This window comes from Suricata suricatta, chromosome 7, assembly GCF_006229205.1.
Source record: "Suricata suricatta isolate VVHF042 chromosome 7, meerkat_22Aug2017_6uvM2_HiC, whole genome shotgun sequence".
Taxonomy (NCBI): domain Eukaryota; kingdom Metazoa; phylum Chordata; class Mammalia; order Carnivora; family Herpestidae; genus Suricata; species Suricata suricatta.
In genome coordinates, this window is record NC_043706.1 from 60792400 (window position 1) to 60808790 (window position 16391).

The 16391-nt window shown below is 35.2% G+C and overlaps 1 protein-coding gene across 1 annotated transcript in view; it reads left to right on the forward strand.

The window, feature by feature from the left end:
* The window catches only part of COL19A1 (collagen type XIX alpha 1 chain), a 309028-nt gene that overhangs the window by 133110 nt on the left and 159527 nt on the right, over positions 1 to 16391 (forward strand). The window contains exons 12-14 of the mRNA XM_029943181.1: positions 1708 to 1761; positions 12267 to 12320; positions 13924 to 13959. Coding sequence (XP_029799041.1) covers positions 1708 to 1761; positions 12267 to 12320; positions 13924 to 13959 — 144 coding nt within the window. The remainder of the gene's footprint in view (positions 1 to 1707; positions 1762 to 12266; positions 12321 to 13923; positions 13960 to 16391) is intronic.

The window sequence follows — 16391 nt, forward strand, 5'->3', positions numbered from 1 at the left end:
GGGCTCTGAGCTGTCAGCACAGACCCCGACATGACACGGGGCTCAAACCCATGAACCCGTGAGATCATGACCTGAGCCAAAGCCGGCTGCTTAACCAGCTGAGCCACCCAGGCGCCCCTAATATTAATTAATTTAAATATAAATCACCACCTGGGGCTAGTGGCACAGCTCTAGAGTATTTCCTCACCCTTTCATTTTCAGTTAAAAATTTTCAGCTTTATTCTAACTTGACCCTATTTCACTCAGTGTATTTGTATATACTTTTGTTTATACTATATATTATATATATTTCTTATACTCCAGTAATCAAGTTACTTTTACTTCATGTCTTGTGTTTTCAATATATTAGTAATACATAGTCTTAGATAATTGCGACTACACATGTTTATTTCTGTTTGTAGAATGTATAATGTGTTATCTTATAAAGTCAGGTGCTTTCTTTTAGTTTTTTTTCCAGATAAAAATAATAGTCTTAATTGTAGGAAAACAATGAAGGAAGAAGAACAACAGAATAAATAGAGAATAAAATTAATTCTAGTGGCACAAAGCAGAAATTACTACTACTACTACTACTACTACTACTACTATTACACACACACACACACACACACACACACACACACTCACACTCACACACAGTGTGATAGACTTGGTGACTTGGGTGAGTTCTTTATATGCATAACATATTCTTTTATTTTTAGACATTTTTTACTGATTATACAGGTAATACATGTTTGTTATTTTAAAATATTTGAAAAACAAGAATATGGTGAAGGAACAAAGTCACCCATAATCACAGAATCCATAAATTAACTATTTTTACTGTTCTGGTTTGTCTTTTTCTGATATAGTTTCTAAGTTCCATAGTAGGTGGATACATAGGTTGGTAAGCAAGTAAGCAGGTAAAAGGGTAGATAATTAGGCATTTAATTAAAAATAATTATGCTACAGATGTGCAGCATTTGCCAATAAGTGAATCCATTCTTCAGATGATAATCAAACAAAAATATGTGTCACTATGGGTATGTATCATAAACAATGGTATTAGTGGCCATTTTGAACATTTGTAATTTTAAAGTAATAAGAATAGGTATTTATTAACATGTATTCACTGAATTTGTCAATCCCTTAATAGTGTCTTACTTTTTACATCATAAGAATTTTCCAATAGTATAAAGCAAAATTCACAAATATGATTTTAATGGCTGTATCATATCCCATTGTATCTATATACCATAATATATTTAACAGTTCCCTAAATTAAACATGTAGGATGTTTATTTTTTACTACTATAAATAGCATTGCACTCTACAATTTAGTGCTTAAAACTTTTCATCTCTGTTTATTTCCCTAGGATATATTCTTAGAAGCAAAATTACTGGGCCAAATTAAATGAACAGATTTAAAATTCTTGATATATATTGCCAAGTTGCCCTCCAGAAAGCTTTTTGTTGCTTATAGAAGAAGATAAATAATTCTTGTTCTATTTCTACCCTTTAATCATTTTTATGCAGCCTTTCTTTGAACCTTTAAATTTCTCTTTGGTTTTAAGACTCAGAATTATTTTTTAATAAATGTTTCTTTCAAGAGATTAGCAAAATAATCACATTGTTATAAATACTCAAACAATGCAACTCTCTTGCTTTTTCTTAGTAAAGGATCTCAGGATATAACATTTTTTCATTGTATAAATGATTTCTTTCTAGGGTGAACCAGGAGAAAAAGGAGATCTAGGTCTGGCTGGGATTAATGGACAAAATGTAAGCCAAACTCTTTTTCCCCCTAATACTCTGTTTACATTTTGCCAGTGCAATGGCAAGGATTTTATAGAAGGATTTGGTGACAATGATAATAAATGACTTGCTTTTGTGAACCACCTTATTTGATCACAGTGACCTGTACTAGCCACAATCAAGACAAAATCAAGAATCAGGACAGTTTTTTTACATGACTCAGTAAAAGCTCTGTGTTTTTAGAGTCATTATGGGTGGCCCCTTGCCTTTTTTTGTTTCATATTGTGTCATCCTTAACAGTGCTTTCTTTTTTGCTGTTTCTGGGTTGCATTTTCTAGTCTTTCTTTCTCTATCTTTTCTCTTCCTATATACATTTTCATATGGCCCATGTTATTACCCACAGTCACTCTTCATCTTACACCAAAGCTCCATCCACTGAAGTGTCTGCATGGGTAGGACTGAAATGATGAAAAGAAGGGGAGAAGGGGAGGGAGACATACTTGTGTATGTGTGTTGCTTCCCCTCCACTGCACTAGTTCATCAGCCTCAGGAACACTATGGCCTGTAACACCTGGAAGTCCTAGCATCTCCTGTTCTTTCCCTTAGGGTGACAATCCATCCCCCCACCCACCCATATCCCCTGAGCTTCACTTTGATTCTTATGATGAAATTTGAACATTATCCCAAATATGGGTTTTCTCTAAAATATAGAATAATGTCCTGGTCATCAAAATCACCATTTACTAAAGATATTCTAACTTTACTGGGGAAAGTGACCACCATGAGAATTATTTTTTCCTACAGTTTTCTTTTTCACTTGCATAAAAATATTTTAGAAAAGTTCTGGCAAGCTACACTACTTGCTTTGTGGGAAAAGAAAAATTAGGCTAGATTTGGTCCCCTAATGTCTTAGAAGTGTTATGAAACCATCTCATATGTAGTAGATCACTACAGTGGGAAGGGAAACTGATCATTACAGTCCCTGGGGCTGTGGACAGAGTAAGAAGGATACCTGACTGTGGGAAGAGGGTTTCTCCAAAAGATAATACCCCAGGAATTTACCCTATAGTCAACACTGCGTAGAAGTTCTGACCCCCACAGCTTTACTCTCTTGTTTACTTCTTAAAAAACCCTGTTCACATATTTCATGTGACCCTCATTCTTTTTTCTCTCCCCTTTGAAGTGATTTTTTTTAATGAGAGAATGGGAACTGGTGCTAGGGCTTGTAGCTGGAGTGATCTCTCCATCCTCTCTCGTTCCTTACAATGCATCAAGACATTGGATGTCACAACTGTTGGCCCATACATTTAAACAGACCTTCTGATTCACCTCCCTCCTCTAGTAACGAGGGTACCTGGGGTCAGGGTAAGAGTTCTGGAGTGGAAAGCCAGAACCCACTGTGTCCCAGTTGGGCCACTGGCTGAGAAAATCAGTTCTCCATCTGTAAAGGATGGGTTTAGAATAGATTCTAAAGTCCCCATCATTATGATGTCCTGTAATTTTATACAAAGAGATTATTAAGATTGTAAACTTGCAAAGCATGATAAATGTTGAAGCATTCATTCAGGTTTTTCAAATTGCTGCTGCATGTAAGGAGATGTAGGGATAACAAAACAAAACAAAAATATAACTGAGCCAGAGTATGGAAAGTGCTGTATATAAGGATGCTTGCCCTTCCTCCTCTGAACAGAGGGAAGATAGCATCTGAACTGTGTTTAAATGAGGATTAGTTTTACAGTGTGTTCTGTAAGGTGGATCAAGATGGGGCCTTTTCCTATGTTTGTTTTTTCTATTATACTCTTATTGAGATCAAAGACTATTTCTTGGAATCCTTAGTACTTAGTCAATAATTGCAGTTAAGTTCTCAAGAATTATTTTCAAGTTTTAGTTATAAAAACTGAGAAAGTATTATCATAGTCTAAAACATAAGTAATTAGAGCCTAAAGTAGGATAACAGAGGTTGATACTGCAGTGGGTAAAATATATGCAGTTTGGCACTTAGCATCATTGAAAACTCAAAAATAGTTCAAGATTTTGACCATTCATTATGGGAAGGGTGTTATCTTGTGAAAAATGAAGCAGTGTAGAAATAAATTCATGGTAGTGTTACAAAAGATAACCAAGCTGCATGCCTGTGGGCTCTCTGAGATAGAGGAACAAAGCAAAGATTTTTAGAAGTTCATTAAGATAACATTGGAATTGAAATAGAGAGGGATCTATCAAAACACTTGAATAAAACTGGAGATTTGAGTGGTTGGAATCTGAAATCTCTTTACATTAACTTAGAAATTTGGAAATTTTTTTTACAGTGTCTGCAAGTAAGGTGATTTGGCTTTGCAGATGTAATCAATTGATAAACACATATATTTTGAGTGCCTACTACATGCCTCTGCAGCCGTTATAGGATTTCCAAACCTGAATAAGACCATCCTGTTAAGAGAACACAAAGTATAGTGGGCAGTGTGACCTTTCCTCCTTGAGAAGGATCTTGGATGAGTTCTTTACATGCCTCCAATCACAGGGGTGTCATTTCCTTAGCTCCATAATTGTTTAATGTAGCTCATTAGGTATATCATAAAGCAGGACAAAGCACATTAACTTTTCTCACTTGATTACTTAATTAATATGTAGATGATATTTTTTCCTTTCCTCGATTTTGCCAAAGATATTCAGCAGTCATGACTAAGGAGAAATAAGAAAAAGTAATGAAAATTATCCTTTTCTCCCTTCTACTCTCACTAGGAATAAAATATTCAATGTTCCACTATTACATCATTTGTGGTGGTATTGTTAATAACGTGTTCATAAACTATTTTCACAAAGAATCTGAAATTTGATCCTTATTCTAGGTTTATGGTCTAGCTAGAGGAAGGGGTGATTTGTATCCCTATTTTCAGAGGCAAGAAATAAAGATTTGGGAAATTAAGCAACTTTTTTCAAGAAAATGAAAAAATCAGCTTTTAACCCTATATGTTTGACTGAAAATTCTTATTTTTCCACTAAATCCACACTTGTCATTGCCTATTTTTCAATGCTAAAATAAACTGACTGCACAAATTAAAATCATTCAACATTTATAGCAGTTCACTCCAACTTTCAATAAGCACAGGTACACGTTCTTAGGGAATGAAAGGCATTATATTAGTGATTTCAATTTGAATTAAAGTCAAGCCATGGTGGGGATTCTAACTTGAGAAACATTCTGTTAGAATGCAGAGTGAATAAACCCAGTGGGCCAGCTCATTCCAGCTACTTTCCAAGTCAAAGAAAATTGGAAGAATTTCATATTGCTACTAAATGAATTCAAAAGGCCAGAGTAATGGTCTCTATTCTTGCATATAACAAATATCTTGATGTAAATGTAGCTTTTAATAATTTCTTCTGTGCTAGCTTTCCCAAAAAAAGAGCCAGCTCACTTTGGAAAATATGAACCTGATATAGAGGGAAATATTCAGCAGTTCAGTCTTTCTTCATGGGACGCTATTGGCATTTTGGATAAGACAGTTCTTTGTTATATGGGAGTTTCTTGCAAGAGGATGTTTAGCATCCCTAAGGCTCACCAACTAATATAGCAGCTCTTAATCATTAGGACAAAAAAAATTGCTCTGATATCTTTCTAAATGTATCCTTGGTAGTATAAGTGTATGTAAACTTTGGATTGATCTCCAAGGTATTGGAACATTGGACTAAAGTTATTGATTGAATTAAATACCTGCTTATATATCCCTTACAGTTTAAATAATGCATACCAAACATAATGAAATTCTCAAAAATTTGAGTTGCTTGAATTTTGCCTTTAAAAAACAAGACCTCAGCTTTCCACACATTCTTAAATGATTTTGATTGTGACCTACTACGAGGTATATTCAACAATTGCATCTTAGAACAGACTTGAGAGGGAGTCTCATAAAGTTGTTAATATAACCTTTAAAGCCGGACTTCCTGGGCTCCCGTCCTAGCTGTGGCACTGCCTAACTGGCTTACTACTTGGAACCTCACTTTTTTCATTTGCACAATGGGATGATAATATTAATAGCACTTGCTTCAAGCCTTCTTCTGTTTGTTTGTTTTTGAAGGGAACAAGGTTATCATGCATTTAGAATAGTGTCTCCTGTATAGTAAGAGCTATATAAGCACATAAAGACTTGCTATTATTTGAAACTGGGTTTCAATAAAACACATTTATCTTTAATAAAAATATAATTTAATTTATTTGTTTTTGTGGGGTTACATAATCTTAGAAAAGTCTATTTCAATCATTGATTCCTCTGTGTCTTTCTTACTGTCTTTCAAACATGCTTTGTCAGAATTACAGTATGTGATGTTTCTAAAATAATCACATTAATCTCCTTATCCCAGTGAAATCTGTACTATTAAATATAAAAATATTGAAATCACAAAGCTGAGATATCAGCTGGCAACAGCTGGTGACATTGCTTGGGAACAAGATACAGTCAGTGGGAAGATAAGGCAAAGAATTAATTGATGGGATAAATTTTTTAACAAATATTATTTTGTATTCTGATTTTTAAAGATGCCCTATACCATGAGTAATAGATCTTTCAATAAAGTTGAGTTCATTGTCTGCCTTCTTTTGTAATTCTAGATATAATACTGTCCTTCTGCTTATATCTTGCCATTAGATAAGAGTTCCTGTCTCCACATAACATCCAGAGTCAACTACTGTGCTTTTGAGAATCTTTATATAGGTGAATTTTATTGAGAACCTTGATAATAGATTCCCATCTTACTCAATGTTGAATTCATAGACTATTCCATTTGATTCTTTATGCTTTATGGTGAGTGCTGCGTCTTTTTCTGCCCAGTACTCCATAACCATTGATAGCAGCACCAGTGTGACATGAGGAGAAAAATTGCACTTGAGAAAGCATTACTGATCTGTTTCTCAGAGCCTATTATGATGCCATGGCCTTAAAAACATTGCACTTTGTCACAAGAGGACATGAGTTACAAGAGCCCAATTTCAATGGCCATAAAAGTAGAAGCTTGATGAAGCAGTACTTCTCAATTGCATTTTATCTGATGTGAGTTAAAGAATACTTGTTCCATATCTATCAAACTGAGTACAAAACTGAACAGAATGAACTATTAATTATCCCTTAAACTTGGACTTGAAAAGTAAAAGCAACATTTATTAAGTACCTACCATGTACGAAGTGCTTTATAGCCCATGATTCTCAGAACAACCCTTCAGGATAACTATTATTTACACCTATTTTATAGGGAAGCTTAAACAATTTAGGATTATATATAAAATGCCACTCTTTTCCTCACTCTCCTGAACTCCACGTCTCTGAATCTTGAGCACCTTCAGTAGAATTAGGCCTCTCTGCCAACTCTTCCCTTCACACTTGCTGTATACCTCCATAAGAGTATTCAGTATTCACATCAGGTTGTAATTGGTTGTACTTCTCCAACAACTTCCCGACCATAGTTGATTGAAATAGGGATGGTTAGCCAATTCATATGCCAATAAATCCTTTCCAAAAGTTGCAGTTAGGGTTAGTTTTTTAGGTAGGAATAAAGAAAAAATGTTAATGTACTAGTTTATGTCTAAAATAATTTTTAACAGGTAATGTGTGATGATTATGAATCATAGTAATAACTGGAACAGTACTATACCAAGAATTCACTGTAACCCTGTGCCCCACTCTAGTTAACCATTTTCCTGCATGTTTTAATGTTCCCTTTTTAAAAAACAACATTTTCCTATTCGTATGGTCATAGAATATAGAGTTTACTCTTCTACGTTTGTAGATGGTCAATAATATTTGTTGAATAAATGGATGCATGGTGGCTCTTTCAGCCATTTCTTCTTCATATTTGTCTTTTCTCTGGATAGTGTTATACCAGAAAGCCAAAAGAAAACTTTTTAGTAATTTCCTTAGCCGGTAAACCTCCTGTCACTTACTTAAGCCTTGACACCTCCTTTTCGCTGCCCCCCCTTCTAACATACATGCATGTTGTACTTCCCAGTATATGCGGTCTCTGACCTCTCCTTTCCATCTCCAGTGTCACCACCCTATCCCAGCTACCTTGCTCTCTTGCCTCAAAAGCTATGACAGCTCCTTTTCTGCTTCCATTCTTGCTGCCTACAATCTATTTTTACATTGTAGTCAAAGTGATTTTTCGAAGCAAAGTCACATCATGTCATTTCTCTGCTTAAAACACTTAAGTACAAAAACCCATCCTCCTTACCATGACCTGCAGTTCATGTATGCTTTGACCCCTTAACTTGATCTCTTGCTCCCTGTCTGCATGCTCATGACACTCTTTTCACCTTGGGGCCTTTGGTGCTTGCTGTGCTTTCTAACCTCAATACTTGCCCCCTGGATCACTGCATGGTGGGGTCCTCTGAAACAACAAATGTCGTCTCCACACAGAAACTGTTTCTGATGACCCCAGCTGAAATACCAGCTCTCTCCCTTTCCACAGATCACATTTAGCCTATTGACCTGTTTAACATCAGTCACTCTGCTCTTACAACCTGGGTTCCATGAAGGCAGGAATCTTGACCCTATTAGGGAAAAAATTATTCTCACACTGATTGAGATGGTTAGGATGACTTTTTGTTCAAGCCTATTGGAATAAGGGCATTGTAACGAAGGAGAGAAAATGAGCTCATCTCCAAATACAATAAGGATGGATGGGGATTTATAGCCAACAGAGTGACAGGCTCAATGAATGGAAAATTACTAAGAGTAGACATCTAGGGTAAGAGGATTCTTGATATACTGACACATAGGATTCTTGCTAAAGGCAGGCCAAAGCCTTACACATCAGAGATAGGGGATGAGGAACTTGATCTGCTGTCAAGGGTGGGGGATTCTATGTAAACTCATTTAGCAAGGTATTTTGCTAAAACTGGGCTCAGCAGGCTGAAGATAGAACAGGACAGAGGTAAAGGTTGAGGCCTGGTCAAGAAGATGACTCGGAAGAGTCTGACTAAAGTTTGGTCAAGGAGAGAGTAGCAGTAGTCAATAGAAATATAATATGTTTAATATATTATATAATTTTATAGTATATTTCTAAATATATTATAATCAAGACAAATATATATAGATTTTCCAGTAGCCACATTAAGAAAAATAAAAAGAAACAGATGGTCCTAATTAAAAAATATATTAAAATTTAAATATCCAAAATATTATTTAAATATATTATAAATATAAAATTATTAATAAGCTATTTTGCATTTTTTTGGTAATAAATATTAAAAACCAAATGTTTTCCAGTCACAGAACTTTTCATTTCAGACTGGTCCCATTTTGCTTATTTGGAAAGGAATAGATATTTCACATAAGAGAATATCACACATCTCACATATGATTTACTTTTCCACGCATCCTTTTCTATAAATAAAATACTCCAAGGTAACAATGGAAAACTGTAGCTATGAGTTTTATCCTGAAATGTATTTCTTTTTTCTTAATATAGTTTATTGTGAAGTTGGTTTCCATATAATACCCAGTGCTCATCCCAACAAGTACCCTGCTCCATGCCTATCACCCATTTTCCCCTCTCCCCCACCCCCATCAACCCTCAGGTTGTTCTCAGTATTTAAGAGTCTCTTATAGTTTGCCTCCCTCCCTTTCTTTAATTATTTTTCCCCTTCCCCACCCCCATGGTCCTCTGTTAAGTTTCTCCTGCTCCATATATGAGTGAAAACATATGGTATCTGTCTTTCTCTGCCTGACTTATTTCACTTAGCCTAACACCCTCAAGTTCCATCCACATTACTACAAAGGCCAGATTTCGTTCTTTCTCATTGCCATGTACTATTCCATTGTATAGAAAAACCACATCTACTTGATCCATTCGACATTTAGGCTCTTTCCATGATTTGGCTATTGTTGAAAGTGCTGCTGTGAACATTGGGGTACATGTGCCCCTCTGACCAGTGTGAGGTAGTATCTCAGTGTGGTTTTGATTTATATTTCCCTGATGATGAGTGATGCTGAACATTGTTTTATGTATCTGTTGGCCATCTGGATGTCCTCTTTGGAAAAGTGTCTGTTCATGTCTTCTGCCTATTTCTTCACTGGATTGTTTGCTTTTCAGGTGTGGAGTTTGGTGAGTTCCTTATAGATTTTGAATATTAGCCCTTTATCCCATATGTCATTTGCAACTATCTTTTCCCATTCTGTCGGTTGCCTATTAGTTTTCTTGATTGTTTCCTTTGCCATGCAGGAGCTTTTTATTTTGATGAGGACCCAATAGTTCATTTTTGTTCTTGATTCCCTTGCCTTTGGAAATTGCTGCAGCTGAGATCGAGGAGGTTGGTTCCTACTTTCTCCTCTAGGGTTTTGATGGTTTCCTGTCTCACATTCAGATCCTTCATCCAATTTGAGTTTATTTTTGTGTATGGTGTAAGAAAGTGGTCTAGTTTTATTCTTCTGCATGTTGCTGTCCAGTTCTCCCAGCACCATCTGTTAAAGATGCTGTCTTTTTTCCATCGGATACTCTTTCCTGCTTTGTCAAAGATTAATTGGCCATACATTTGTGGGTCCAATTCTGGGTTCTCTGTTCTATCCCATTGGTCCCTGTGTCTGTTTTTGTGCCAATACCAGATTGTCTTTATGACTACAGCTTTGTAGTAGAGGCTAAAGTGTGGGCTTGTGATGCCTTCCGTTTTGGTTTTCTTCAATATTACTTTGGCTATTTGGGAGCTTTTGTGGTTCCATACAAATTTTAGGATTGTTTGTTCTAGCTTTGAGAAGCATACTGGTGCAATTTTGATTGGAATTGCATTGAATGTGTAGATTGCTCTAGGTAGTATTGACATTTTAACAGTATTTATTCTTCCAATCCATGAGCATGGAATGTTTTTTCCATTTCTTTGTGTCTTTTCAATGTCCTTCATAAGTTTTCTATAGTTTTCATCATACAGATCTTTTACATCATTGGTTAGGTTTGTTCCTAGGTATTTTATAGTATTTTATAGTTTTTGGTTAATTGTAAATGGGATCAGTTTCTTGATTTCTCTTTCTGTTACTTCATTATTGGTGTATAAAAATGCAACCGATTTCTGTACATTGATTTTGTACCCTGTGACTTTGCTAAATTTATGGATCAGTTCTAATAGGCTTCTGGTGGAGTCTGTCAGGTTTCCTATATAGAGTGTCAGGTCATCTGTGAAAAGTGAGTTTGACTTCTTCTTTGCCAATTCTGATGCCTTTTATTTCCTTTTGTTGTCTGATTGCTGATGCTAGGACTTCTAGCACTATGTTAAACAACAGTGGTGAGAGTAGACAACCCTGTCATGTTCCTGATCTCAGGGGAAAAGCTCTCAGTTTTTTCCCACTGAGGATGACATTAGCTGTGGGCTTTTCATGAAACGTATTTCTACAATTTTGGAGTGTTTTGGCCTGTTGGATGCTGTTTTCATACATTAGATTTTTTTCTTCGTAAAGAATAAGTTTAGTTTTTATGTAATCTGTACAACAAGATTATTTTAAGTATCCAGTTTTCTTTCATTTATTTAAATTCATCATTGGCCTCTATATTGAGTAGTTATAGGTGATGGCATTTGACATTGTTTATTGACTACAAAATGTCAGATCAGTGATAGATGGATCTCTTAGCCAGGAAAATTAAAGCATCTAGATATACTGTGCATTCTGTGACTTCAGAATTATTTCTTTTTTCCATCATTGTTCTTCCCTCATCCAATGTATTAAATCAAGAATGAAGGAAGGTATTTTTTTTCTATTTACCACACAGTCAGGATGTCAATATAACTTTCTTTCTGTTTAAACTGTGGGTATCTTCAGCTGTAGAATGGATTCCCTCCAGTGAATTCTATTGTGGTATTCATGGGAGCTGTCACTTCTGGGTCTGATCAACTAAATACTCACTAAAGCACCCGGGAGTCCAGAAGGTGGATGAATATATTTATCTGATACTCTATGTCTTGTATGGTTTCATTTAATATCTTTATAAATCCAAGTTAAAAAATTACGAGTTAGAGAACTAAAACTTACTTTAAAACAGGAAAGAGACTACATTGTAGCTTCAGCCTGTGCGAGATAGGAAAAGAGTATATCCTTCATTTATTTTCTCCCACAATTAAATTACTTGATAGAGACATAAAAATGTTTTTTTAAATTTAATTCTTGATTTTTTTGACAAGCTTTATAAAGGCCAAATCAATGCTAAATCAAAGGTATTTACAACATCCACAAATTTAATCCAAAGAGGATACTTAAAAGCTCATATAGATCTAAATGCTCCCAGATGGTGAATTAATGTAATTTTAGCAGGAAGGAAAGTTGCACAAATACGCAGTATTCAGGACTCATGCTGATTTAATGTATCTGTACTCACCACAACGCAGATGTTGCTTATCATTTTAGTGCCAGTTGTCTCTCTTTCTCTCTATACTACAAACTGAAGAATGAAATTTGGGAGTTCAGTAAAATATGATTTATTTTGTGACTAATGACTTGTTATAAATTCCAGCTTTCTGTGAATTGCACACACAAATCACATTGGTTGTATTCATCCTGCAGGGTTTGAAAGGTGACTTGGGTCCTCGGGGTCCACCTGGCCCAAAAGGAGAAAAGGTATCGTATTCACCTAGAACAATGTGGGTTTTTCTTAAGAAAACTCTGAGAACACATGCAGTGACTTTTCATTGATACTATTTAACAGCCAAAAGTTAATTTTGTTAAAATTAACCAAAGGCTGTATGTTAAAAGCATCTGAAGAAAAAGCCTTTTGGTTCATTTAATTCATTTGAAGAAACTAAATGCACAACTGCTAGTTGACATTAATTTGTGTTTATAAGATTTCACTTTCTCTCCCTCACTTAACAGCATTAGCTATTCCATTGCCAAATTAGCAACCGTGTCTTGTATCAGGGAATTTTGCCAATAGCACTGAACTGCTACCATAATGCTGAAGCAGGTGGCCTTTAGGGGGAAGGAGGTTAACTTCCTAACTCAGTCTTAGTCTGAATGCTTCATTTCCTGCCACTTTTTCCCACATGCCATTTTATAATGATATATTGGCAGTGACCTTTGAAAGGGATTTAGAAATACTAAAAGCAAGAGTCATAGAATAAGGTCATTGGATGACCCAAATTTGATGAGAATTGTATGTGTGGGGGTTTTATACTGTAATTTGTTCTCCATTCTTAGCATTTTTGGAAATCCTTGTCTCTCTTCAATATTTACCTCTGCATAAAAAAAAGTTGATCTTGCAAATCAGTCCTCAGTGAGTGATTCAAACTGTGTCAATGTTCCTTAACAAATATTGACTACTTTTATTCAATTGTTCCAAAAAAGGGAGTGATTACTCATTGCTAAGTCTTAACTTTTGAGGGGACTATGTCAGATGAAAAAAGGAAAATTTATAGATGATCTCAACATGAGAGCACATCTCAGAGCCCCATACCACACAGTGTATAAGTTCTCTATAATGACCACCTACAGAGCATTGTAGCAGTGGTGCTTGATCTTAATGATCAAGAGTTCTTATGAAATAAATCAGAGTCCTGATGCAATAAATATATAGGTGGCATTATAAATCAGAAAACAGTAAACTTTTAGGTGCACCATTTTTAAAGATTTTGAAAAGGTTCTCCTTATATCCACTTGTTAATTTGTATTCATATAAGTCAGCAAAGCATTTTTAGTATTTAAGAAGACGTAAATATAGGCAAAGCCTCTTAAAATTGACGGCAAGTGCAATGTCAATTTAGCAGAGCTTTGTAAGAGGCAATAGGACTGCTTCTTGCAGCTGGGAGGCATGAAGTGGGGAGATCCATTTATTATTTCTGCTGATCCTCATACTAACTTTGTCAGAAAAATTATCTGTCGTTGTGACACTTCCCAGCTGCTCCACTGGCAAGCAACCATATTTGAAGAGATATTCTTTCTAATTTTGGATTCATAGACAAAAGAATAGAAAATTAGATTATTTTAGCTTTTCAAAACAAGTTCTGCTGCTGCAGAAAGTATGGGGGTGCACAAGGTGGTATTTATATCATGAGAGCTAAAAGCACATAATGCATTTTTCACTGTGTGGAGAATTTATCAAGATGAAATTCTATTTTTTTCCTTTGAAATGTACGTATATATTGTTTCTATCCATTCAGAAAACCTAAAAATAAAATGTGCAAAAAAGGATTGCTGGTAACTGCAACTACTCTTTAACCTATTTTAGGGAGATACAGGACCTCCAGGACCACCAGTCTTAACTGTAAGTATTCTTGAAATCAGAATTCAAAATTGAAATGCCCTGTTTATTCTTCACACTACATCATGACAAAACCAGCATTTTGAGAACTGAAAGTGACCTTTGAGGAGACCTAGTTAAACCTCCCAATTTTAAAGATGGAACATCTGCCCACAGCAGTGAAGTACTTAATCTGAGGTCATACTGGGAGTTACTAGAAAAGTCTGGAGGCAGTACCAATGCTGAGCAATTTTCTCTACTCTATATGGTTCATAATTGTGCCCTGGAACGTTTGATTATACATTCTTAAAGTGGCATTTAATGTTAATGGAAGCAAAGACTGTTCTACTTACTCTAAAAACTGTAAAAGAACAAAATAAACTATAATCACTCAGTGGGTAAAAACACCTACCCATTTAAAATGATTTTTATGTTCCCCAAAACCTGCCCAAGACCATTGTTTCTTCCTATATGATTTGCTTCTAAGATTAACAAATGATAAAATGGCAATATTTCAGTAACAGATTTATGAGAAAAGTTCCTAATGTGCACATAATGAGATTGTTCTCAATTAAATGGTTCATCATTTATTAAGCATTTAATCATAAATATATAATGACTTTATATTTAGATATAATTTACTATTATAGATTTTCTTCATAGGCCATTAAGGGCTCTCATTTAACTTAAAGATTCGGTCTAACAATGACTCTAAGCCTAATAGAAAAGAGGAAGCTTTCTTAAATAAGATCATTTGTAGCCTGAGGTCTCTTGGATTTTATGTTGATACCACCTAACGACATAAATTAAGAATTTAAATTATCAGTTTTCAGACCTGTTCTGATTGTAGAAGGTCAGGCTTAAAAGAAATCTTCTAGCATCTGCATGGAGCTCTTCCTAACAAGTAGAATGGTAATCTCCAAGACTGTGTGACTTTGATAACATTTATATTTACCTTTGTACTGGAAAATGTCATATTCTGAACAATATGCTAATAATGTCTTACAAGAATAATTTTTGAAATGCTTACTTAAAGAACAGATATTTCTTCATAAATGAGAAATCTAAGGAAACAGATGACTTAGGGATAACCAAATTCAATTTGCCATGGAATTCTGTACTTGAAGATTTCACTTTCAAGATGGAAATAAAATTATATATTTGAGAGGTGGTTTCAACTACATGTTATTCAGCTTATTTATACTTTGTGGAGTTTATTTTAAAAACTATTTAGCAGTGATTTAGGCTTAAGACTGTTCATTTTACTTGTCACATGCCTGCTTTTGTTCAACTCACATATGCTCACCCACTCTATTTAGTTATCTGATCTCCTCCTCATTTCCAACTTGTGTTTGAAGAGCGAAATATAATCTATGTTTATCATTTCACCTGAAAATGCAGTTTTGGCCTCTGACCCAGAAAATTGTATTGTAATATATCTATTTTATGGATTTTTAATGATGGCTAATGTATTCCCACCAAGTAGCACCCTACAGATGTCCCAGCACTATTTAGCTGGCAGGTACTGAGGGAGTACAAGCTAATTTTTATAGTTACATGAAGATATGACAAGGCAAAACCACTGTGAAATGAAATGTTTATTTCATAAAGTTAAATATTAGTATTAAATGTATATTACCAGTTCTATCCTTGTCATTACTTTATTAAAATAATCCACTGTTAAAAAATGGGCAGCAGACATGAATAGACATTTTTCCAAAGACACACAGTTGCTCAACAGACACATCAGTCATCTTGAGGGAAACACAAATCAAAACCATGATGAGTTATCATCTCACACTAGTCAGAGTGGTTAAAATCAACAACACAGGGAATAACAAGTGTTGACAAGGATGCGGAGAAAGGGGAACCCGCTTACAGTGTTGGTGGGAATGCAGACTGGTGCTGCCACTCTGGAAAACAGCGTAGAAGTTACTCAAAAAGTTAAAAATAGAACTACCCTATGACCCAGAAATTGCACTACTAGTATTTACGCAAAAGATACAAACTGATTGGAAGGGATACATGCACCCTGAGGTTTGTAGCAGCATTGTCAACAATAGCCAAATTATGAAGAGACTAAATGTCCATCGACTGATGAATGAAAAAAGAAGTTGCAATATTAGCCACAAAAAAAGTATAGAATGTTGCCATTTGAGCAACATGGATGGAGCTAAAGAATATTACGCTAAGTGAAGTCAGTGAAAGAAAGATAAATACCATATGATTTTACTCATATGTGAAATTTAAGAAACTAAACAGAGGAACATAGGAGAGTAAAGTTGAGGCAAACCAAAACACAGACTATTAACTCTGGAGAACAAACTGAGTGTTATCAGAGGGGAGCTAGGTGGGGCGATTGGGCCAAATGGGTGATGGGGATTAAGGACGGCACTTGTATGAGAGTCTACATTTCTTGTTTTGTTTTGTTTTTAAATTTGTTTTGTTTATTGATT